The 25945-nt window shown below is 41.7% G+C and overlaps 2 protein-coding genes across 2 annotated transcripts; one reads left to right on the top strand and one right to left on the bottom strand.

The window, feature by feature from the left end:
- The first annotated feature begins 3141 nt into the window (after nt 1–3141).
- Nucleotides 3142–22595, top strand: LOC115111541 (zinc finger and BTB domain-containing protein 34-like). Its single transcript, XM_029637687.2, has 2 exons — nt 3142–3838; nt 13744–22595. The coding sequence occupies exon 2, from the start codon at nt 13777–13779 to the stop codon at nt 15295–15297; it is 1521 nt and encodes a 506-aa protein (XP_029493547.2). The 5' UTR covers nt 3142–3838; nt 13744–13776; the 3' UTR covers nt 15298–22595.
- Nucleotides 22596–22749: 154 nt separating this feature from the next.
- si:dkey-191c17.2 (uncharacterized protein LOC100005628 homolog) lies at nt 22750–25367 on the bottom strand. The gene is made up of 2 exons (XM_029637686.2): nt 25192–25367; nt 22750–24978 (listed from the first exon to the last, which is right to left on the bottom strand). The coding sequence occupies exon 2, from the start codon at nt 24976–24978 to the stop codon at nt 24190–24192; it is 789 nt and encodes a 262-aa protein (XP_029493546.2). The 5' UTR covers nt 25192–25367; the 3' UTR covers nt 22750–24189.
- Between the last annotated feature and the right edge of the window lie 578 nt (nt 25368–25945).

Genomic DNA, 25945 nt, shown 5'->3' with positions numbered 1-25945 from the left:
TTAGACCCAGAGAGAGATATCTGCTCCTTAAAGTAACTAACTTTGGACTTCCGGACAGCCTGAGTGCACTCGTTTGCCATTTGCCTGAACGATAGCCAGTCAGCCTGAGTATGCGTGTGCCGAGCCTTTCGCCAAATGCAATTCTTGAGGTGGAGTAACTCTGCAAGATCACGGTCGAACCAGGGGCTGAACCTGTTTTAAATTTTACATTACGCAAAACAAATCTCCAGACAGTAGAATATAGCCTATCACATATCATTTCAGTTAGGACATATGAGAGACATTGTGTTTTGAAATTAGGGTTAACTCTTCTGGGCAGAAATAGATCACCACATATGTGGTATGATAAAGGAGAGCTGCTTTAGACAGGCAGGCCAATTCTGATAACTTTTTTCCAGTAATTGGTCTTTCGACCAATCACATCAGATCTTTTCAGAGTTGATATGACTGGTCAAAAGACCAATTACTGAAAAAATATCAGAATTGGCCTGCCTGTCTAAACGCAGCCCATGTGTTCCCAGTATAGGGGCATTGGCCTTGACCTCTTGTCCAAATGCCGCCTCTGACCCCTATTTTCAAACAGTTTGGCACCCCTGGCCCAATGTGCATTTCTCTGAAAATATTAAACTGTGAGAGGATTCTCTTTACAAATCCCAAATGTTATTTTTTCTCTGAGTTTTATGTTGTGATATGCTGTAGGCAAGCCTTATTAATATAATTTAAAGAGTGTATGAAGCATAGTTTTTGTAGGGAAGGCCCCATAGGCCATGTGCTTGCGCATAGAGATGGAATCTAAACAGCAGTATAGAAATGCATTTTGTGATCCCACAACCCACACATCCCTCGAGCTGACAAGGTAGAAATCTGTTGTTCTGCCCCTGAAAAAGGCAGGCAGTAAGTAAGAACTTGACAGGTTAAATAAAGGTAACATAAAAAAGTATTGCTGGTTTAAAAAATGGTGTGGCTATAAGAATAGAATATGCTACAAATTTGTCACCATAAAAAAAATAGTACCTAGCAGATATTTGATGCAGTGGGTACGCGCTAATAATAATGACGACAGAACCCCGTGAGTTTTATAGGCATCTTTGTTATATTTTGGTTATTAATCTAGCTATCGATACTAGCAGATTCAGACCAGAGAAGAAGAGGCGAAGCAACAGGGACAACTGGGCCAGCAGATGGCGGTGTTTTGCTTCTTTCGCTCACCAAGCGATGAGTTTTTGTATGGAGGTCAATAGCTAGGTTTCCATCCAATTGGCGAAAGATTTTCATGAGAATGTTCTAAAATCTGCATAAAACAATATGCGCATTTCCCCACCAGAGATGTGTTTCCATCAAACTGACTTATTGTGGAAACAAGTATGTGCGTGATGAGGTAGTGCACATACAAATAACATTTGCTGTTAAATTCCAATGTAAGAATGAAACAAGCAAGTTAAATGGGTTTGCATTGCATTTTCAACGCTACTGCTGGTCTTCTCACAAAAACGTTTGCGTTATATAGCCAACGTGCGCTCTAGCTAATAGGTCGCTGATACAGTACGGGTAGGCTACCTACACTATGAGATTATGAATAAGAGCGAACGATATTATTTTTATTTGTCAAACGGCAGCCAAGCATCAATCATCATGTCACCAGAATATGACCCTCTATATTTAAAGGAGCAACATGCTCATCAACTGCAATTTCACCACCCTGTGAAGGTCGTCATAATTTATTTAAACTGTACTAGTGTAATAAACTGCATGGTTTTCCGAGTCGTAGTGGAAGGACCACACAACATATCATCGTTGACTCCAAGTTTTCTTCAATATGATGGATATTATATCAACATTTGCACATAAAAACGTTTCCACCGACATTTCTCGAATAATTCCTTGAACAGACACAAAAATATCTCACCCTGTCTAGTTTACTTTATTTAGTCGACATTTGGAAAGTTTACCGGAAAACGTAATTATATTTTTTATCTGACATGTACTTTACTCGCATAAAAGGTTTCAACGCAAACCTGGTTAATGAGAATGTTTAAATTGGTCAACATAAAAACGAATGGCTTATTTGCTACGTGAGATCTTTTTGATCGAATAGAAGTTTCGCAATACTTAAGTTGTTACGAAAGTACTGATCTAAGTAGGACACGTGACATCCCGGCAATGTTGAGGAAAAAAACACTATACCGGAGTTGTCTCGCGATGGTTATGCATATTCATAGTATGAGGCTAGAATAATTGAGTGTATTTATTTATTTATTTGTAACCTTTATTTAATAACCAGGCAAGTCACTTAAGACCAAATTTCTTATTTACAATTACGCCTTCCCCGGCCCAACCCTCCCCTAACACACGACGGACGATGCTGGGCCAAAGTGCCCTTTGGGACCCCAGTTCACGGCCGATTGTGATACAGCCCGGGATCGAACCAGGGTCTGGAGTGACGCCTCTAGCACTGCGCAACTCGGGAGAAGAAACAAAAATACAGTGACTCATGTTAGAAATGTTGGTCAAACATTTTACATTTGAGGTTGGACGGATAAACAGTATCATAATTGTATAAATATAATCTTGGAGAGGTATTGGAATGTTCGAAATGAACTGCCGATATCACAGCATTGCTGGATATTTGTTCTTGAATACTTTGTGCAACATATCAATTGAACTGGCACTATCAGGACGGTTCTATGTGACAAACATGAGACGGAAAAATAGGGTCCATTCGACACATTCTATTTATATCATCGAATTGCTAGGCTCTGGGCAGGGCGTCGTTGGGTTGATAGGCACTGGGCAGGATGTAGTTGGTAGCCATGGCGAGGATGTGAGCTCCGGTGGGGACACCAGCCAAGGAAAGAGCCACTAGAACCAGCGATGTCAATGTAAGGAAGCGGAGTGCCAGAGTCCACACCGTACTTGTTCAGCCCAGAGGCCATGATGAGGAAGGCAGCGGGGGTCTGATTGTCCGCGGGGTGTAGCAGAGGATGTCAGGTTGTTGCTTTGCAGAATATCCTCATACTCAGACATCCCCTTATAGAAGTCATAGTCCTCACGACAGATTTGTTTTTTACTACCTTTATTCAACTAGGAAAATCAGTTAAGAACAAATTATTATTTACACTTAAGGCCAAACCCGGACGACGTTGGGCCAAGGATGCGCCGCTCTATGGGACTGCCAATCACGGCCGGATGTGATGCAGCCTGGATTCGAACACAGAACCTCCCCGCTTTCTGCCACTGATGGGCATTGCCAGAGCGATGGGCAGCTCCGTTGTCCATGATGATAGAGTAGTTGGGTCCCATGGCATGTCCTGTCAGAGTGGCGATGGTAAACAGCTGAGGAGACACCTCACCTACCGCCTTCTCTCTCATCTCACAAAACACGTCGACCATCACCCTGCGTTCATCAGCATCTGTGTTTCCTACATGAACCCTGCGACTCACACCGGACACCACCAACTACGTAGCAGCACATAGCATCTCTCACTATTGAATACAAGCGGTTGACGTCAACAACCCTCATCGAATATTCAAAAATAATTACAATAATGCAAAGAAAGGATAGGCTGGAGCTTGACAGCCCGCGGTGCTGCTTTGTGGACAACGATTCCGATTGCTAGGGCTGAGGGACATGCATCTCATTATATCCACACTATTTGGTATCTCGTTATTATATCCAAATCTCTGCCCAGACAGAATCATTGGCAGGTCGGGCTCGAAACATAATACACTTCCGGTTGCATAAAAAAATTGCAGCTACCGACACAGCTGGAGTGGGGGAGGCCTTCCTCTAGTGAAAGCGAGCTACTGGGGGGAATGGGTGACGTTTGATCGGGAAAAGGTGAGTTCGACAGAGTAAAAACATTGATTTGGACACTAATCGAATATAACCTCATCGTCAAAACGATGTTGCTGCTGCTTGTGTCATTTGGTGAAAACGGCGCGCGTTAACTGTTCAACGTGGGTAACACTAGGCGCATACGCCTAGCACATTTTTGGGGAATTTGTCTGTTCTCTTCGATATCTGTTAAGAGCCATGGTCTCTGCCCGCACAGGTTAGTTTTGCATTACATAGCTTTCTAGCTAACTTTAGCCACATTACGTCAATTAGACCTAGTTAGCTGGCTAACCAACATTAACTTATTTTGGCTAGCCCCAAGTGTGCCAGTCTTGTGTTTTTATGCCGTAGGATGTAGCCACCTAGAAGCTAGCTAGCCTGTCAGAATTTGTTGCAGGCTGACGTTAACGTCCGTTCGGGCGGCAACAAACTTTGCTCGACTCTAGACAGACACGGAATAATGCCGTTGCAACTTTTCGAAGCTAATGTCTGTTTCGTTAGCTACTTTTCTAAATATAGTGGGAGTTAACGTTTGCTCAAATCACACTTTTTCTCAACAGGATTATCTTGTCAGTGTATCAAGATAGCTACATGAACTGGGCGTTAACGTTAGATGACGTTACGATGTTCATTCCATTTCATTTGCATGGATCCAAAGCAATGGCTATTACATTATTAACGTTTTTGTGGAAATGGAAAGGTCGATTGCCTTTAGGTAGGTAGGTGACATTTGTGGGGAAATACTGTGGAACATGTAACTAATAAACTAAATATCTAGCTAGTATCTAACTAAATTACTGTGTTGCAAGTAAAGTTGCCTAGTTCCTGCATTGTCAGGTGATAGTTAGCTAGGCATTTAGCTAAATAGCATGCAAATGAGCTACACTGATAGTAAACAAACATTGTAACACTAATACAGAAATATAAAATGTAGGCTATTGGCTTAAAAAACACATGATGGGTCTGTTTTTTTCGGGTTGTCAACTTTACGTGGAGCATCTGACCTTGATAAAAGGCCAGATAAAACCACTGTTAGTCTGGTTGTATGTTGTAAACTAGTTATAGACATGATGTAAGGACACAGCAGTACAAAGTGCATTGTCACCTGGGGTCATCCAGTTCACCTGCATTCTCCTTGAATTCAAGGGTAGTTATATTAACTTGTTAGACAGTACAATTGTGTGTGTCCCTTTGCCTAGCTAATGCACATACATTACTTTGTCAATAACTTGGACTTGGTCGAGCCATACCACAAACTCAAAGGGCAGTGCATTGTAATAGTTTATTTTTTTCACATGAAAGGGAAGACAGAAAAACAACACCCTTGAAGCCCATACAACCTTCTAGGGTTTTCTATTGTGCTGCAGTATTATAGGAGTTACTCAACCACTGAATATTTTCACTGCATGGCTTGTCAGAATATACAGAGACAAACCAAATTAAGCCTTGTGCGTGAGTAGCATTGACTTTGCACACATTAAACCCTGCATTTATAGTCATGGTTCTCATTAGGATAAGCTTTAAAAGGTTTTAGTCTGCCTCTGCCATCAGTGTTGATTGAGCAGTACAAGGGCAAACTGCTAGGAATAGCCAGACGAAGGAGGTCTGGCTCTGAATAAAGCAGTAATAGCCTTGATGTGAGGTTCTCATTTTAATTCCTTTATCAAAACATATTTATTAACATGGTCTGTTTTGACATCTCAATGGTGGGTAGTTATTTGGGCTAAATATATGCTTTAAGTTGTATTGGGTCATCTGTCTTTGAGAACAGGTTAAGGAAGTTATAGTTATTACCAGTAGGTTAGTTAGCATAGTGTTGGATTTGCTCAGCTCAGTGCTCCGTTTGGGTGAGTATAAAAGAGAAGGATTTGACTTCTCTGCGCAACGACTTACAGGGAAGTCGTTTTTTTTCTTTTGTACTGATTAGACTATGACCAGCAAATAGGCCTATGCAAATCCTGATTTCCCTTGCTAATTTTGTAATAGCCATTTTTTAATTAGGCCTTTGCTACTTGTAATTGTGCTGCAGTTATTCCATGGCAGCTTGGTTATCAGTTTCTGGTCATTGAAATGTTATTTACCCAAAGGGACTGGCCTGAACAGAGATTACTGAACAGAGATGTTACTCCTGTGTAGCTCAGTTGGTAGAGCATGGCGCTTGCAACGCCAAGGCTGTGGGTTCGATTTCCAAGGGGGACCTGTATTAAAATACTCAGTACTTTCAGTCACTCTGGCTAAGAGCATCTGCTAAACGTAAATGTGGAAACATTTAAATGTAATGGCTGAATGGCGTGACTAGTAGTCCATGTCAGTAATTGAAGTAAGCAGAGGTTAGTGATGACCTGCCATTAGAATGAGGCAGGTAGTGACATCCCAAGTGGGGTGTTATTTTCATGGTGTTAGTCGCATTTTGATTAGGCTAGTAGCTAAAGGATTGCGTTGTCTTCCAGTGCTTTTTCTCCAATGCATGGGGAATTCTAATAAGCCTGCTACACAGATGATAGGAGATTATAGGCTAATGGATAATGGAACTCTTTCTCATGTCTTAATCAACCCAGAAACCCAATTTCATGTGGGTCAGTTCTACATTTATTAATTAATTCCTTGTTATTTCCAATGCTCAAATTTAAAATACATCAATGTACTTGCATGTTATGCTGCTCACACCAGGGCAGATAAACTAATCCCCACACATTATCCCCCTCCAAATTCACAAAATACATTTTTGTCAGAAGTCTCCCACTCTGCAGACTATTTGTTGCCCATCTCATATTGCTGTGTCATGTCTTGCTTGAGTCGGACTGCATACTGTTTTGCAGAATACTTCTTATCTTGAAGTAAACATTCTTTGCTTGTTTGCCAGTGCTGATGGGCAGGTTTTGGAGGTTGTCTTTGAAGTGTAGTCTTTTGTTCAGCCATAAGTCACAGGCCCACAATAAATTGGATCTTTCATTTTGGACTTAATCAGACCTACTAAATTAAAGTGAATGTTTGTGTTTCCCATCCAGTCCATTTTAGCATTGCTTATGTGACTGGCACCCCTTTGGGTTCAGCTCAGCCACAGAGCATACATTCTTTGGCTGCCCTTCAACTTGGCTCTCAGTTCAGTTTGCAATGCATGGTGTTGGCATAGGCCACTGATAGGTTTAATATGCACACAATATTTGCAAGCCTCATGATGGCAGAGTGAAAATAATGTAAGCCTGCACCTCCATTTTCCTTTTCTCTCCATCTTGCTTCTTTCCCCCTCAGTCTCCTGTGCCAGGATGAGAACATATGGGTAGTGTGACAGGTGTCTTGGCAAGCCTTGGCAATTGGAGAAAGTGTTTTCATTCTCAAACTGCTGACAGAAGATCATGCTGAATTGCCAGAGAGAGGCAGGGGGAGAGCTGGGAGAGGGGCCGATGGATTGGGGGGGAGAAATAAAATTGTATTTGTCACATGCTTCGTAAACGACAGGTGTGGACTAACAGTGAAATGCTTACTTATGGGCCTTCCCAACAATCCAGAGAGAAAGAAAATAGAAAAGTAATAACACGTAATTATAAATACACAATGAATAATGATAATTTGGCCAAATATATGGGGTACTAGTACCGAGTCAATGTGCAGAAGAGGGCAGAGTTGGAGAACCGACTCAGACAAACCAGTTTTTGTCAAATTGCTCAGGCCAAGTGGCTAAAACAGAATACATTTGAGCAATTCCATATTAAGGTCAACCTGAGCATGAAAAAGCGAAATAGCTTATTTCCTAATTAAACTACTTTCATATTTACCTTGAATGTGTATATTTTGAATTAAAGACTACATTTGACCTTTTTATATTTGCCAATTTGAATGTTATTGTTACTACAAAGTAGGATACAAACTCTCAAAATAAGTATTTTCAGTACTCGTTCTAAGCATAATGGATGTGACTGTTATGGACGCTTCATAACTTTATCAATGACTCGCCAGTCAGATCATGATAGAATGTTCATGCCCTTCCTACTGCTTCCAAAGTGTGTTTATGTTTGCAAACAAGCTAGCAGACAACCTTTATCTGTGTGTGTGTGATCTGTTTCACATGTACTCACGTTCTCATATGAACTGCAATCATGCGTTCTCCTTTATTTTACTAGGCAAGTCAGTTAAGAACAAATTCTTATTTTCAATGACCGCCTAGGCACAGTGGGTTAACTGCCTGTTCAAGGGCAGAACGACAGATTTTGTACCTTGTCAGCTCGGGGATTTGAAATTGCAACCTTTCGGTTACTAGTCCAACGCTCTAACCACTAGGCTACCCTGCTGTCCCCATTGCATGTGATCACATGGCATAATAAAGATCTTAAATTCATAAACATAATTAAGGTCTTAAAAATCCATCACAAAGTTTCACCGGTCATGCTGAGGTTGTTTACTCCCTTGAGTAACTACAGGTACCCCCCCCCCCCCAGTGACAATATTGATCTGTATCTGTGTAGTCTGCAATGCACATGCTTGTGAACTGTAGCTGTCAAGTCTCAGAATCTCTACAAAAGTGCAAACCCTGTGCCACTGGTAGATTATAATTCAATTAAATGTTTTATTTTTATTACCATTTCAGTAAGGAAAATGAAGAAGTTAACCCTTCATAGGAAAGACGATATAGTAGGGATGAGTGAGGAATGAGTCCAGCTAGCTCAAATAAACAAGGGAATGAAATGGGTGTATCAACATTTACATTACATTTAAGTCATTTAGCAGACGCTCTTATCCAGAGCGACTTACAAATTGGTGCATTCACCTTATGACATCCAGTGGAACAGTAGTGCATCTAAATCTTTTAAGGGGGGTGAGAGGGATTACTTTATCCTATCCTAGGTATTCCTTAAAGAGGTGGGGTTTCAGGTGTCTCCGGAAGGTGGTGATTGACTCCGCTGTCCTGGCGTCGTGAGGGAGTTTGTTCCACCATTGGGGGGCCAGAGCAGCGAACAGTTTTGACTGGGCTGAGCGGGAACTGTACTTCCTCAGTGGTAGGGAGGCGAGCAGGCCAGAGGTGGATGAACGCAGTGCCCTTGTTTGGGTGTAGGGCCTGATCAGAGCCTGGAGGTACTGAGGTGCCGTTCCCCTCACAATCCTTGAGTCTAGGGTTAGAGGTATACACTGAGTCTACAAAACATTAAGAACACCTGTTTTTTCCATGTCTTACACTGGTCAGGTGTAAACCATGATCGCTTATTGATGTCACTTCTTAAATTCACGTCAAATCCGTGTAGATAAAGGGGATGAGACGTGTTAAGCATAGGGAGGCACTGATATTCAATTTTGGCCGATTCTGATATTTTCCTTGCCAAAGAAAACGATACCGATATTTAACATTTTAGCAACCTTTTAAGCATTCTAGTACAGTTAAATATTTTAAACAAAGTGTCATATGTTCAGTTAATGGGAAAAATTACACATCCATGAATGTATTTTATCGCACAACAGGTATTCATGACACAAATATTTGAGCTGCCCCGCATTACAAAGATGGTTAAGGTGTTGGTGGCTCTTCTTACTATCCATTCTTGACTATATGGAGAAACCTAAACATGCTTTGAAATAAGTATTGGTTTAAACTCAAATGCAGTTAATCATTTTTGCTTTGACTACTTGAAAACATGACTGTCTCTAGGCTGTCATAAACTTCTATAAATGGCACAAATGTGCTCAACTGACTTGACTCGTAAAATGAGAGAAAATGTACAACACCAGCTCATCTTTCATTTATGAATTTAAAAAATAAAATAAACAAACAATTGCTTTGTTTTTAAATTAATTGAAAATCTTGACCTATACCTGCCATGAATGAACAATAGAAAAGCCATTCGTCTTAGTACAATTGTTTCCAGTGACTCTAGATGTCTGGGTTACAATATGACTGCCCATTTACAATTTTAACATTTTGGGGAAGTTTTTCTTCACAAAGAAGACCTGCTCGGCTTTGTCAGGAAAGTCTGTTTCTTTTTTTGTCTATAGTGTGTGAAGCTGCACTAAAAAAGGCGCTCACTGTCCACACTAGTACATAGAGCACCAAGATACTTGTGTTTCCATCTTGTCCAGCTGTCTCTGTAACATTTCACGTAAACCCTGTTTCTTGTCTGCATCAAAGTAGTGGTCCTTGTACCTAGCATCGAGCATGGTGGCGACACAGTAAAGAGGCTCAGAGAGAATACCACCGAATCGCATGTTCACAGCGTCTGGTAGAGTACTTTGGCAAGTTCTAACCCCACGGTCTGTGTTGGAAGTTTTGTTGAGCGGGCATTTTAATGCCATGACAGAGGGTCACGTCTGCTGCAGACGCAATTGAAGAGTCAGTTGTTTGACTGGAGCTAGGAGTGTGTTCATGTTTTCAATGAGTCCACTGGTTTGTACTGATTTGTTGCAGGTAACTCAGTCAGCTGCGTACACGCCAAAAACTCATTTTTGTTCCAGCAGGCTCTCCATCATGTAAAGAGTACTGTTCCTTCTGGTGAAAACGTCTTGCCTAAGCCTTTTCGTTTGCACTCCAAGCTGCTCCTGTATTGCTTGCAGGTGGCTGTATGCTAGCTGTGAGTGTTTAAAATGACCTATTATCTTCCTACCTGTTGCCACTGTGTCAGATATGCTGTGTTGGGCCAAAACACCTTCGTTCACAGCATGTGTGCCATGCATGGAAAACTGGCGACTCCGCATTCTTCAAAAGCCTTTGTCATGTTACGTGCATTATCACGTAGCACATCGTGTACTTTGTTCTTGGGGATTTCAAACATGTTCTCAAATGCCATTGAAATGGCAGCAGCGATAAGAGAACCAGCACATTCTTGAACATGCAATATGGCTTTCCTCAGTACGAAATCCTCATCGACCCACTGTGCTGTCAGACTCAGCATGCTCATGGGGCTGACATCGCTGGTCCAAATGTCAGTCGTGAAGCTAGTAGCAGTGACGCCCATAGCAAGTAGCTCGCTGATGTGCGATTCAACAATACTGTGTAACTCCGGTAGGGAAACATCTGAAAAATAGCGCCTACTTGGTAGTGTGTATTGGTGCAGAGAATGGTTGATTGTCAAGGGCAATGAATTCCATTATCTTGGCGTTAATGGATTTTGCCTTTTGAGTTGTCTCGCTGAAATGTTCTTGCTCTTTCAAATGACTGCTGGACTTGAACTTGTTTAGTTGTTGGAAGTGTGCGCCTAGTTTTTTTTCTGCTTTTGTTCTAGGTAGTTGCTGAACGTCTGGTGGTGATGCACTTTCAAATGAGTAATTAGGTTTGTGGTATTGAAAGATTTCACTTTCTCCCCTCTGGAAATAATAGCAGCACAAACGTTGCATATGGCCTTTTTGTTATCTTCCTTTGAAACTTCAAAATAGGTCCACACAGCAGACATTGTGGGCTAGGTTAGGAATGCTGTGTTGCACATGTAGCGCTGTATTTTTGTGTGGCTTGATTATGTTACCTACCTACGTTATCCAGGTGTACACGTCAGCTTTGACATCGGTTTTTGCACATCGGCGTTAAACTAGACAATAGGGCCGATGCCTGATGTTGGCATTTTTGGCTAATATCGGCCGATTGTGATATTCTCACCGATATATTGTGCATCCCTAGTTAAAGAAGATTTTTAAGCCTTTAGGATTTCCTAATGTTTGGTATATATAGGCAGTTTGTGGAATTGGTAACAGATAAAGACCGACTCTGATGCTGTTGAAATACAGTTCTTGAGGAGAAATGACCACACAGGATTTGTGTACATCTTGCCAGCCAAGGATGACAAGGCTTGGGTGGCTGCAGGTCAAGTTGTCCAGTACCTGTGTCCTTTTGTGGACAACGTGGAGGGGGTATCATAGAGCCTATGCTGGCATATTAAAGGGTGTGAGATTAACGCAAAGCATGAGTTTATAAAAGCAACTTTTGAGTTTGAGTTTTTGTATGTATATTCTGTTACTCAATAGGTGATTTGACAACATTTTAATATTTTGAATAAAACATTCATGATCTAGAATTAAATTACTAAAACTTTGTACATTTGAAATGGATTGCAGTTTCATTTGCAGTCTGTCTTTTGGGACTCTGTCACATCCATAGCGCACAATGTCACATCCATAACGTTTTCCTCTAGTGTTATTGTGAAAGTGCAAATATTTCTATAATTGTTGAGGTTATGCAGCACTCTAATTCGGAATGAAAGTAGAGTTTTTCCAAATAAAGAATTCTGAATGCATTTTCTAGCACATTTATGATTGCTTAATTAATATGGGACACGAGTGCACTTTGATATCCTATGCAATAACTATTCAAGATACTTGTTATTTCTTTAATATATAAACCATTATTTCGCACAGTGTCACATCCATAACAGAGAATTTCCCATGCATAACGGTACATTTTCCTCTCTAAAGTATGTGACAATTTTTTGTTGTTTTTGTATGTAGCCAAGCCATACTTTCAAAGTGGCTATTAATATTTTACCCTAAGACTTTGAGCTTGACTTTAGCTGGTGTCTCCATTCTCCCAAAAATGGCTGTCCATTTCCCTTGTTCCGTTACTTTCAAAGTGGCATTACTTAGAATTTTGGAGTTTTGTGTCTACTCTTCCCCTATAGGGTTTTACAAATGTCTCTCAGAAATTATAAGTCAATCTTGTGAGACATTTTGTTTCTCATTCTGTGTGGAAATGTCACATCCATAACACTGTAATTTCCCATTTGCCTCATCATGGCATTGGTAATTACAGTGCCCTGGCCTGCATTTTCAACCCTCAGAGAATGGTTAAGGTAGTTCCATCTATGTTGTAGGCTACATCTTTTGATCTCCTTTACAAAGCAGTGTTCAGTCCTACTCTGGTTGTAACAAAGTGACTTTCTGACATTTACAGCTAGGCTGGGCTGGCTAACACTTTCTTGCCAAATAACAAGATTTTCGTCTTTCTTTGCCAAAACGCATAAAACGACATGCTAGTGTAATTAAAATGCAGAAATGCTTTTAGAGTGCATTCTATTCCACATGGAGGACTACAGTTCTTGTCATATTCCTTCTAATGGATTAATTTCAAATTGTGTCAGACTACCATGCTGCAGTACTATCTCTTCTGACCTCCAAGGTTTAAGGGCCTGCTTTGTTCATGCTGTGAGGATTTTCACTCCAGATTAAACATCTACTTGTATTTTTTGTTGTCGTTAGTTGTTTTTCTGTGGTGCATATTACTTGTTTTCTGAGTGCTTTTGTGTGTTGAACTTGTGCACTCCCAACACAAGTTGGAATGGGTGGAATGAATATGCTTTTGCAGGCCATCTCCAAACTTGGATGAGGCTGCAGTTATCCCTACAGTCATTCCTTTGGCAAATTACTGTGAAATTGGCCAGCTGCTGAATGGATCTTATTTCAAATCCAGATTTCCAAATTGTTCTCTTATGAGAGTCAGTGGGTCAATGCTGAACTAGGCTTTGACTCTCAATGCCTATTACTGCAATATGTCAAATGCACTACGTTTTTGCCCAGGCGATTCTTATCTGAATAAATGCTATATATATAAAAAAAATATATATATGCCTTTTTCTGGCAAAGAATGAGAGGTTAGTCTAACTTGTACTGGCCATTTTGAAAGCATACAGTATTTTCTCAGGCCAGTGTGAATGTGAAATTCTATAGGGTGTAGCCAGGTTTCTTAGTGTTGGCATATTTCTGGCACAGACAGCCAACGTTTGCTCATAAAGCATGCTTGTTGCTATTTGGCTGTTGTGGCACACTGACTTTATTTGTAAAATATCTTAAATGAACCTCAATGTTAACTGTCAATGTTCTTTCGGATATTTTGTATGTGAAAATGAAACTTGAATGTCACTAAACTGTGACTGCATGCAGGTGTTCTCAGACATATCCTGATTCTTAGTCCTAATGATTGTTTTATTTTCTGTTTCTGCCAGGTTGTCTACAAACTGGTAAGCCATATCCAAGAGATGGATGACGGCAGCGCCTACATAGAATTTGACGTGCCAGAGTTCAGCAACACCGTCCTCAACCAGCTCAACGACTTGCGTCTGCAGGGGAAGCTATGTGACATTATCGTTCACATCCAGGGCCAACCGTTCCGGGCCCACAAGGCCGTGCTGGCGGCCAGCTCACCGTACTTCCGCGACCACTCAGCCCTGGGAACCATGAGCGGCCTGTCCATCTCCGTCATCAAGAACCCTGATGTGTTTGAGCAGCTGCTGGCCTTCTGCTACACTGGCCGCATGTCCCTGCAGCTCAAAGATGTCATCAGCTTCCTCACAGCAGCCAGCTTCTTGCAGATGCAGGCCGTCATTGACAAGTGCACCCAGATCCTGGAGGGAATCCACTCCAAGATCAGCAGCGCCACCAGCCCAGACGAGGGCTCCCAGGCCAGCCGCAACGGTGTTAAAGACAGCAGCCTCTTCATCAACCCCACACAGATCTCCCCCCCTTACTACTCCAGACACAGCATAGAGGCCCGCTCTGAGCTAGCAGCAGGGAAAGGCCATGGCAGGGCGCGGCACCAGGAGGAGGGCCAGTCAGACCGCGGCAGCAGTGACGGTGTGTCAGAGCAGGAGGCAGCCACGGAGGGAGAGACTGAGCAGGTGGAGCTGATTGGGAAGGACGGCCAGGTGACAGACGTGCACGTGAAGCTGGAAAAGACGGACCGGCCCAGCTACTCCGACAGCTCCTCGGCAGGCGACGATGGCTACCACACAGAGCTGGTGGATGGAGAGCAGGTGCTGGCTGTCAGTGTGGGCTCCTATGGTCCTGTCATCCAGGCAGCTGGCTACACTTACTCAGGCCTGTCATCTCCCTGCTTCGTGAGCCTCAGCAGCTCCAGCCCCTCCCGCTCCATGCTCAGTGGCTTCAGGGGCGGCCGGGCCAGAGCCAAGCGCCCCCCTGTAGCCGTCCCAGCAGAGGTCCTGAGTCAGATCAAACCAGGAAACGCAGAGGACAGCAGCGAAGCAGTGTTGGGTCAAGCAGGCTTTGAGAATGACGTCCAGGAACGGAGCCTGCGCAGCCAGTGGTACCCCTACAACGAGAGGCTCCTCTGCATCTACTGCGGCAAGTCCTTCAATCAGAAGGGCAGCCTGGACCGCCACATGCGCCTGCACATGGGAATCACACCCTTCGTCTGCAAGTTCTGCGGCAAGAAGTACACTCGTAAGGACCAGCTGGAGTACCACATCCGCGGCCACACGGACAACAAACCCTTCCACTGTCAGATCTGTGGCAAGTGCTTCCCTTTCCAGGGAACCCTCAACCAGCACTTGAGGAAGAAGCACTTGGGGGCCACAGAGGGCACCAATCACATGGATTCTCCAGAGAGAACGAAGGGGAGCTCCTGTCAGAAAGACCCAGAGGATGCCTCTGAGGGGATGGCCTTTGAGACGCAGTATGTTGAGGAGGCTCCGGCCACTGACATGGAGGAGAGCTCAAAGTGTAGCTCTGAGGAAGCCCAGGCATCCAGGTGTGATTTTTAGGCCCCTGTTCTGGTTGAGGAAGCTTTAACATGTTTTGTTTTTGTTGTTTTTTTAATGTTTAGAATTTCTTTTGGAAGCGGCTCCTTCAAACGTTGCATCTACCTTGTACTTCCAGGTTTTCTGCCTGTCCATTTTTAGTGAAAGTAGAAACATAGAAGAAGAAAAGGGTGCTTATTTCAAAAGGAAGGAAAATCAACTTGCCATTGATAAGGTGGCCTCAATAATCAAGGCCTCCTTGTTGTTTTTGTTTTCTCTTTAATCTTTCCATGTTTTTAAAACATATTTACAGAGTAATATAGGCATGTTGCAATAATTGATAATATGAAAGCTCTGCTGCTTGTCACAAGTTTTTACCTGACCTGTTTTTGCACATGTGGCCAAAGGTGGTCACTTTACTCACAAGGAATTATTTTTCTGCAAGTGCAAAGCTTCATGTGACATATCTGTTCAATACCTCATGATACAACTACATACTCATAACAGACAGTATTTTATGAAACTCCACCAGGTTCTACCTCATAGCTAAGAACCTAACAGGAACAGAAGTGTTTTCCGTTTTTAAAAAACAAACAGTTTTGTTTTATGGTCTATGTGTTATATTTGCCAAACTCTAAGAAGAACAATCCTCAGTCTCAACACAACGCCTTGATACTGTAGACTAATGTTCCTTGCTGGTTGTATGAACTCTGGACCTTGTCCATCAGTTCATGGTCAACAAGGATGTAATGTGGTCGAAGAAAGGATTTGCTATATTTAAGCAATAAGACCCAGGGAGGTGTGGTATAAGGTCCATATACCACGCTTAATAGCTCTTCTTACGCACCGCAACGCGGAGTATATTGGCCAAATACCACAAACCCTTGAGGTGCCTTGTTGCTGTGATAAACTGCTTACCAATGTAATTAGAACATTTAAAAAATATTTTAGGGGTCATACCCATGGTATATGGTCTGTTATACCGTAGCTTTCAGCAAATCAGCATTCAGGGCTCAAATCACCCACTTTATAATGGTGTATAAGAAATATTAAGTATGTTGTATGTTTGCATTGAGCAAGCTCAAGGACAGTGGATAGAGTACAATAGTAGAACACAATACATTACATGATTTCCACTGTCTCTATAGCCAAGATCTAGTTTGCTTTTCAGAACACACAGGAGCAGATTCCACTTATCGGTCTCTTTTTTTACCCAGTGAAGGTCACATGCAGTTGGCCATGGTGTGTTTTACAGATGTGATTCTATCTATTAATCGACATGGGATCAATGATTGAGCCTGACACAGTGAAATCATTGGAGTGTCTTCCATTCTGATGGTGTTTAGTTAATTATTCTCAACCTGTTTATGTGAAACTGTTTTTTATCTGTGTGGAGATGATGCTCAGTGCAGAGTTCCCCTCATTAGCTTGGCACAGCAGGCGCAGCGCTGCCCTGGATCTGTGCATGGAATCAATATGCTCACAGTATGCAAACAGGGAGAAGGGAATATCCGCCATCTTGTCATGGCAGTTTTTGTTCACTCCATTTCATGAGAACTCTTGTTCTGCTCTTTTGTTTTAATTGACTGTTTCTGCCCTTTCCTGATCAGACACAACTGTTGAGATGAGGGGATAAAATGGGAAAGCGTGTAGTCTCATTGTTGCTTCATTAGAAATTAAGAGTTTGATGGACAGAGGGTAGAGGTTTGTGAGATGAGGTTGTGAACCAAAGTAATGGTGCACTTTTCGTGAGTAAAATAGTGGCAGTTAAAGTTAAGAGCAGTGGTGACTGGTGACCATCAGTTTATTGTGACAGAAATAGGCTTTTTAAAAGTCAATGATCAAATGATTACTGCATCAGTCAGTGTAAGTCCATTTGACAACAGATTGGTAGCTAGCTTTTTCAGTGTTAATTGGTAAATAATAATCAAAGGGCACTGCTGGCATCGGGGATGGTGCTCTGCTTGTTTAGAGATTAGCTGGGCTTTCAGGGCTCAGCAGTTGGATGAATGTCATTTAACCACATTTCACAACTTTTGTTAAAGATTCCATTTTTCATATCGTCATAAGTCACTAATGCACACTATGGTTGGGGTGGGAGGTAGGCTGTGTTTATCAGATGTATATTGCATTACATGGCTAAGCATTGCAATGCACAATGCCATGGCATAGTTTAGGTGGCGAATGGGATTTCAATATTCTTATTGTGTGATAATGCTTCTAAGTGCAGTAGTTTTTAATAATATGGGCCTAAATTCTGATAATTATTGCTCTAACGTCCTAGCCCAGATCAAGCTCTTTATTTGATAGGTGCGGTTAAGATCAGGTGGAAAGCTGATCCTTAAAAAGCACTTTTTGTCGACAGTAATTTTGCTCCATTTACCCCTCTGCTTGCTGACTTGCTATTTCAGCAGTGAGTTGCCGTCCTTGTATCCTGTTATCTTTTAGTTTTTACACATGAACACACAAAACTATAATTACAGTATTGCAAGGAGCTAGCAGGCTCACTGTTTAGAGAGAAATGTCCCGAAAAGCCCAGAGGTCCAGGTGGGTGTGGACAAGAGAATTTCCTCTTCATTTAATGTAGCACCACCATGTACTATGCCTGTTTGTTATTTTTCGGTTGTTTGCTGCATCTTTTTTTTTTATCACATTACCATCCGCTTGCCTTTGGCAGAACTTGGTTCTGTGATTTTCTTTTCATATTGGTATTGTGAAGTTTTGCATGTATTTCCATATTGTGTAATGTTAGGTCACCAATGCAGTCTTTTCTCCACTGAATGCTCACTACACATGTGGTTAGCTCATTGTTTCACCAGATACTGTTGGAAACTGTTCCGTTTACAACCAAAAGGACCCTTCTGTGATTCAGTGAGTTATCTGATTCACTGTCTCCATGTCTTGTTGCTGATCAGTGACAGGCCCTTCCCTTTCTGTTTTATTTGTGTATTTCTCCATCAACAGAACATATGCTTGACAGTGTTGTCCAAAGTCAGCCACAATCTATTTTCCTCTGTCTTGGATAAGTCTGGGATAATTATGTTATGCTCTGTGTGGTAATGCACTCTGCACATTTGCAGAACCATATCTGTAAAGTCTTAACCCTGCTCTTATTGAATCTGTCCCTCTGTCCCCCTACTGGTTTTAGAATGGGGAATCGACACTGAACAAAGTTATAAATGCAACCATTTTTTATTTGACTGAGTTACTGTTCATATAAGGAAATCAGTCAATTGAAATAAATTCATTAGGCCTTAATCTATGGATTTCACATGACTGGTAATACAGATATGCATCTGTTGGTCACAGATACCTTTAAAAAAAAGGGGGGGGGGGGACGTGGATCAGAACCAATCCGTGTCTGGTGTGACCACCGTTTTGCCTTGTGTAGTGTGACAAATCTCCTTAGCATAGAGTTGATCAGGCTGTTGATTGTGGCATGTGGAATTTTTTCCCACTCTTCTTCAGTGGCTGTGCGAAGTTGCTGGTAATTGTTGGGAACTGGAACACGCTGTCGTACACGTCGATCCAGAGTATCCCAAACATGCTCAATGGTTGACATGTCTGGTGAGGTAATGGAAGAACTGGGACATTTTCAGCTTCTAAGAATTATGTACAGCACCACAATGGGCCTCAGTATTTAAGCATGTTATCTCTGTGCATTCAAATTGCCATTGATAAAATGCAATTGTGTTTGTTGTCCTTAGCTTGTCTGCCAATACCCCACCCCCACCGTGGTACACTGTTCACAACGTTGATATCAGCAAACCGCTGGCCCGCACGACACCATGCACGCGGTCTGCAATCTGCCCGGTACAGTTGAAACCGGGATTAATCCGCGAAGAGCACACTACTCCAGCGTGCCAATGGTCATCGAAGTTAAGCATTTGCCCACTGAAGTCGGTTACGACGCTGAACTGCAGTCAGGTCAAGACCCTGGTGAGGATCACAAGCACGCACATGAGCTTCCCTGTGACAATTTCTGCAGAAATGTTTCGCTTTTGCACACCCACAGTTTCATCAGCTATCCTGGTGGCTGGTCTCAGGCGATCCCGCAGGTGAAGATGTCGGCTGTAGATGTCCTGGGCTGGCGTGGTTACATGTGGTCTGCGGCTGTGAGGCCGGTTGGATGTACTACCAAATTCTCTAAAAGGACAGAGGCGGCTTATGATAGAGAATTAACATTGAATTCTCTGACAACGGCTCTAATGGACATTCCTGCAGTCAGTATGCCAGTTGCACGGTCCATCAACTTGAGACGTGGCATTGTTGTGACACAGCTCTACATTTTAGTGGCTTTTTATTGTTCACAGCACAAGGTGCACCTGTGTAATGATCATGCTGTTTAATCAGCTTTTTTGATATGCCACACCTGTCAGGGGGATGGATTATCTTGGCCAAGGAGAAATGCTTACCAACAGGGATGTAAACAAATTTGTGCACATTTTGTTTTTTGAAAAAAGCTTTTTGTGCTTATGGGAAATTTCTGGGGTCTTTTATTTCAGCTCATGGAACATGGGACCAACACTTTACATGTTGCATTTATAGTTTTGTTCAGTATACTTTACCATGTAAAAATATGGTCCTTTAATAGGTTATTGAGCCAAGAGTCAAATCAAAGATCTCCCAGTAGATAATTCTCCAAAGGTATGTCTATACATTTGGCCCGACAAGAGGCATGATGAGTTTTCTAGATAATACTTTTTTTTACAATTCCTTGCTATTTCCAACAGATTGTCTTGTTACAACACAATGCAGTTGAATCCCACATAGGATGTTGCCAGATATGATAGTCATATCATGAAAGAAATGTATGAAGCCATAAGTACTACAATTGAGATTTGTTTGTTTCATTGTCATTTTAAGATGCCAACCATACAAATCCTAGAAATATTTTAAAGAAAAATAAGCTTTTGAATCTTGATCTGTGCCTTGCCATACAAACGATCACTAGCTGTATATCCCTGTGGATATAAAGCATCTGACACTTACAGTAGACATTTGTTTTGGCGTGCCTTCAATGGAAAGAATAAAAGGATTGAGGACAAAGTATTGATAAAGTACTGTTGATTTTCTTCACTTTTAATTTGGATTTTAAAAATAAATAAAAAATTGTAATAGTTTATGCAAAAATGAAATGTCTACAAGGGAATAGGCACGGAGAATAATGTCTGAGATACATGCCCATGTTGCGCCCTTAAGTTAGCAGGGTAATGGGCACCTCGTTTTTAGTCAGCCATACCATTTCCTTGTCATCAGACCCTTTTTGATACTTGTATTCATTTGATAATGTGATGGATTGTGTTTTTATTATATCATGACTTGCATGGCATCTAATCACAGTCATGAGCTGTTCTGTTCCTCTCTCCAGAGGCTGTTTTGTATGTATACTGTATCCTTTCTGTTAGCACTGAGGACAATCTAAGATCTCCTTCAGTCTCAGAGAAGGGAGAGTACAGCTAGACTCCTCCCTCTCAAGATTAATTTTGTTACATCTGGCCAGGGGGACAGCTTGTTGAGAATGAGCAGGTTTTTAAAAAAAAATACATTTAAGAAATGTGTTTTAAAAAAGTGCAAACGTGCTAGGTTATAGCTGTATTGCACATCACTCACCCACAAAATTGTTTAGAAATGCTGATGGCAGTTTTTGGAACTTAACATTAGTTTCTTGTTTTTGTCTCATCTGGCATGTACTTAGAAATAGCCTGTCTTTGATACATTCATATTCCAGAGGGATATATCATTCTAGTCTCCCCTTTTTAAGGGATTAATTTATCTTTAGGGACCTTCCCGCCCCTCATAAATGGTGCTTTTAGTCTGGTCAGGTTATTTATTGATTTTTATATACAAAAGACCATATATATACATGCATATATATTAATTATAGGGGGATGGAGGGGTAATTTTGTTTAAATGCTTTTATAAACTTAAATGACTAATGCCCCAACACTCACCAACCAACTGAACCTGACACTTGTTTGCATTCACTCTGTTTGTTCAAAACGATTCATATTAAAGGTGGAAGGGAGCGATATTTGTGGGCCAGAAGTAATCAAAAGGAAGTGTTTACAGGGAAGGCTGTTGGACTACTTTTTCAATTTGCAGATCGTTCAATTACTTTTTTTGAACTGATTAACTTCAGGTAGTTTATGAACACTGATATAGATTTCCATAGCTTCTCAGCCTTTCTCCACTGTGTAATATACAAAAGCAATAACCTTTTTTTAAAGGGGATATATTGGTATCAATGAGACTAATCTAGTTCTTGGGATTTCACTTCTCAAACAAAAGCTGAATGTGGGAGCTGTAGAACTAAAGTAGGTCGAGGACAATTTGATATAGATTTATTTTTATATATTTTGTGAATCTTTGGACCGGTTAGGTGAAAATGCTCATTAGGTGAGACTGGTATTTCCGGTCTTTTAAGTAGACATCCAAAGCCTAAAACGATCAGTGAACTGAAACGCAAAGCTGAACATGTGATTCCGTCAAACCCCAATGGCACTGGTTTTAAAGTTGCACCTCCATCTGTGTCAAATACTGAAAGGGATTTTGGGCTGCACAGCCACATAGTAGGAGTGGCAATCTGTTTTCATGCTAAAATTTCAAGGTCTTCCCTTTCCCCTCGAGTACTGAGACTATAGTTTTAGCGGGTCAGAGTGGAAGTGGTCAGTACTGCTTTAACTAAATGTTTAGACTGACCTGTTTCATTCTCTGATGTGAAACTCCTTTGTCTCTCACATTCTGTGGTATCTGGTTAAGTATGTGATCATATGGCAAAAAAACTAAGTAGAACTCAGGGCTTATACTAGTGTTATAAAGTGGTCACTCTGGGCATACAGCTCGTGTGTAGAATTCAACGTGCACTTCTATTCAGGTGGGGAAACAAATCCTCAGTCAGTGGTTCCCAAACATTCTGCCTCAAGGGTCTCACTGAACCCATGTTTTCCATTCCCACTCTGCATGTATGTGACGAGCTTCAATGCTGAGGAACAGGGGAGACCTTTTTAGTTTGGCCCATTGTCCGTCCACCTGCCTCTTGTCCGTTCTACATACAACCCGACTGTGAACCTCAACTCTACTGTTTTGTACAATGATGAAGTAAATGAAGCTAGCTAGAGCTGATGCTTTAACTTTTAACTTGCCATTTCTGAATTTATTTTATAGCATGAAAAATATATTTATTCAAATGATACTTTACTCATAATCATTCTGTGCTGCTTTATTTTGGTTCATAAGCTTGTAAATTGCTTTTTTATGATACTATGAAATGTCAATAGAAAATGTGTTTTTATTTGTAAAATAAAGATGCTCATTTGGCACCCTTGTCCAGTAATTTTATTGTACTAAAGTTGGAGGCGAGCACTTTGTAGGTGAGACATTGTTGGGTGCAGAAACTGTAGATATGACCTGGCCAGCAGAGGGACATCACACACTCATTTGCTGTAGCTACTCTGTTTATTTTACTCTTATCTATCCTGATGTATAGTCACTTTACCCTGCCTTCGAGTACATATCTACCTCAACTACCTCGTACCTCTGCAGATTGATATGGTACTGGTACTCCCTGAATATAACTCCCATTCTTGTGTATTTTATTTTATTCTTCTTACAATGTATTTTCTACACCAGTTGTATTTGGCACATGTGACATAACATTTTATTTAAAAAATTGTAGATGTTGCACACAAACACTAGCTACATTACCAAAGCATTTTTTTTTTTTTATGACAACTAGAACATTTTTTTATTTTTTTACTGAATTCAAGCAGTCTTTCACTAGCCAAGGTTTCCATCCAAACATTTCATGAGGATGAATTACCTGATGCATGAAAAGTCATTACCTGGCTGATGGTAGTGACACAATTTGTTCGTTCGACATGGTGGGATCTTTTTGTGTCGGTAAAATGAATTTGCGAGAAATTACAGTGGAAACAACTTTATGCTCATATTTATAGAATAACCATATCGAAATAAACTTGGAGTCACGCAATGTTGTGGTCCTCCCAATACGACTCGGGAAGCCAAGCAGTTTATTAGGCTACACATGAAATGTTATTAACGTTGTAGTGTCTTAGCTCTTATTACTAATTTATATAACAAGAAAGACTCCGAATACAAGAAAATGAACTGTAGCTTCAAAATGACTAAAACTAGTTAGGACTAGAATAACAGAGCAAAAGACTGCGCATGACCAAGGGCGCTCCGCTCTTAAATGGGAGTAATTAACAGAACATAACAAACTCACAGGGTGGTGAAAGTGCACTTGATATGTTTGATGCTCCTTTAAATGTAGGTAACCTACCCGTACTGTATCTGTAAGGTGTTGGCTAGAGCGCACGTGCCAAGGCCAGAGTGGGCACGTTTGCCCAATAACGACAGTTTGTGACAAAACCCATCTTGTGTTGAAAATGCGATCGGAACCCATTTAACTTATTTTTCATTACTACATAGGAAATGCAACCTCAAAAGGTATTTTTATGTGACCTATGTCATCATGCACAGACGTTTGTCCACGATAAGTCAGTTTGATGGAAACATCTCTATTGGAAAAATATTTTATTTTATGTAGATTTTAGAATATTCGCATGAAAATCTGTTGCAAATTGGATGTAAACCTAGCTACTGACTTTTTGTTTATCCACAGGCATTGCGATAATGATTTCTCGCGCAACACAATAGCAAGTGCATCATGCAACACGTTGATCATCTTGTGCATGCTGTTATCATTCGTAGGTGGGCCTACTAACAACATCCACATGATGGCTTGCATACGGTGAAAATAACAACCTGAACTGTAAAATGGATTAGACACCAACCTAGATAAACATTTAATAATTTGGGTCAATTGTCCTCTTGCCATGAACTTCTGTTTGAAACGCTTAGATAACCGATACACAGTAGCTTGTAACATGGTCAGTTGGGAGATAAGGGCCTTAGGTCAAGCTCTGCAGCCACTTTTTCCATCTTCTCCAGTTCATGGCCAATATGTAAAATGTCTGCCCTCATGGACACCAGTGCAGTTTCATTGTTTGCAGATCCTCCCACGCTGTGGTTCTTCTGCACCACCAGTGTGCAGTCATCACCAGGCAGCTTGTACTCCATCCTCCTGGCCCTTGTCCAGCTTCCATAACTCTGGATCCCTGCCAGCTCCAGGAAGGCCTTCATGGCCTCAGTGCTGCTGAAGCTCTCCTGATCTCTCACTGGGACCCCTAAGAGGTGAGCCAGGTGCTGGATGATGGGAGTGTGGCCAGTCAGCTCCCTGTACTGGGGTGTAGGAGGACAGGGCTGGCCCTGGATCTGTCCTATCTCTGGAATAGAAAGGGGGTTGTCCTCACAGCCCTTTGGCCCTTCTGTTTCATCTCTATCCACACATAGCTTCTCTCCCCAGACTGTAGAGGGACATCCAGAGCCAGCAGCCTGACTCTCTGGTGGCATATTGTTGGAAGAGTATGGATTGTTACCTATGATCATTCTCCACTGACTGCCCTGTTTGCTTAGCCAGGTCTGCTGAGAAGCCAGGTGGAAGCTCTCTGTGTCGTAGTAATGCTCTCTAATGGTGACCTCTTCGATACACCGTGCCCCCTTCTCCTGCAGCCGTGCCTCGGTCTTCTCTCCCAGCTTGTGCTGCAGCTCCACGTTCACCCTGATGGACCCCTGGGGTCCCACCTCTTCACCTGTTCCTGCTAGTGGTCTGTTCAACATCTAGCAAAGCAAGAGCCACACCAAGAGGTTCTGATAAGAGGAATCAGTGGTGCAACATCTCATAGTACAGCACAGATTACATGCCAGTTTTAAGCAGATTCAGTGTATGTTACAAATGGGCAAATATACTGTATATCTTGTGATGGTGGAATTATAATTTTAAGGTATACTGAATTTTATTCTGGGTTGATATGGTTACAGCAGTTGTCTTACCTCTACCGCAGAGATCCTCAGCTTGAAGCACAAAGGAGAACCTGTCTGTCGTCCTCAGCTCACACACAGAATGAAGGTTTGTTGTTTTTAACCGTTTGAGCCTCTGCTGCTGGGTGACTAGAACCTATGACGAATGAGCTAATGGCAGTCATGGCGTTATTAGAGTTTATAGTGAGTCCAAGCCACTGCCTTCTGGTGTTTAGTGTTTATGGATACTGCTTTGGTTGTCATGGAGGTCAGCTTATCTTCCCTGCATTATCTGTCACCATGATATAATCTTTATTTACATAGCTATATATGCATGTCTCCGCCCCTGTGTGTCTCTAGTGCTCCTCTCGTTCTATCGTTGTGGCAGGTAGCCCAGTGGTTAGATCATTGGACTTGTAACCAGAAGGTTGCAAGATCGATATAAATCTGTCGTTCTGCACCTGAACAAGGCAGTTAACCCACTGTTCCTAGGCCGTCATTGAAAATAAGAATTTGTTCTTAACTGCCTAGTTAAATAGAACAGTGATCAGTAACCATGGTAGTGTTTGTCTGAAGTATGCCCCTCCTTTTTAGCTGATGTGTTGACAATGCCACCAGAGGGTGCTAGAGAATTAACATGAATGGCAGTGCCCTGTTGATGTAGAATTGCAGCATACCTGTATGTCAGTAGTGTATGCAACTTTACTTACTATGCATTGATTGAGGAGAGCAACAGGAGAGACTTCATGCTATTATCCGCTTGTTGTTTGTGAAGGTGCACAGGACC

The sequence above is a fragment of the Oncorhynchus nerka genome, linkage group LG27 (assembly GCF_034236695.1).
Source record: "Oncorhynchus nerka isolate Pitt River linkage group LG27, Oner_Uvic_2.0, whole genome shotgun sequence".
NCBI lineage: Eukaryota > Metazoa > Chordata > Actinopteri > Salmoniformes > Salmonidae > Oncorhynchus > Oncorhynchus nerka.
The sequence above is the reverse complement of the archived record's forward strand: the minus strand, read 5'-3'. Positions and strand labels throughout refer to the sequence as shown.

What these genes read in the sequence shown, in the direction of transcription:
- LOC115111541 (XM_029637687.2), top strand. Translation starts at nt 13,777, where the DNA reads ATGGATGACGGCAGCGCCTACATAGAATTTGACGTGCCAGAGTTCAGC.
- si:dkey-191c17.2 (XM_029637686.2), bottom strand. Translation starts at nt 24,978, where the DNA reads ATGTTGAACAGACCACTAGCAGGAACAGGTGAAGAGGTGGGACCCCAG.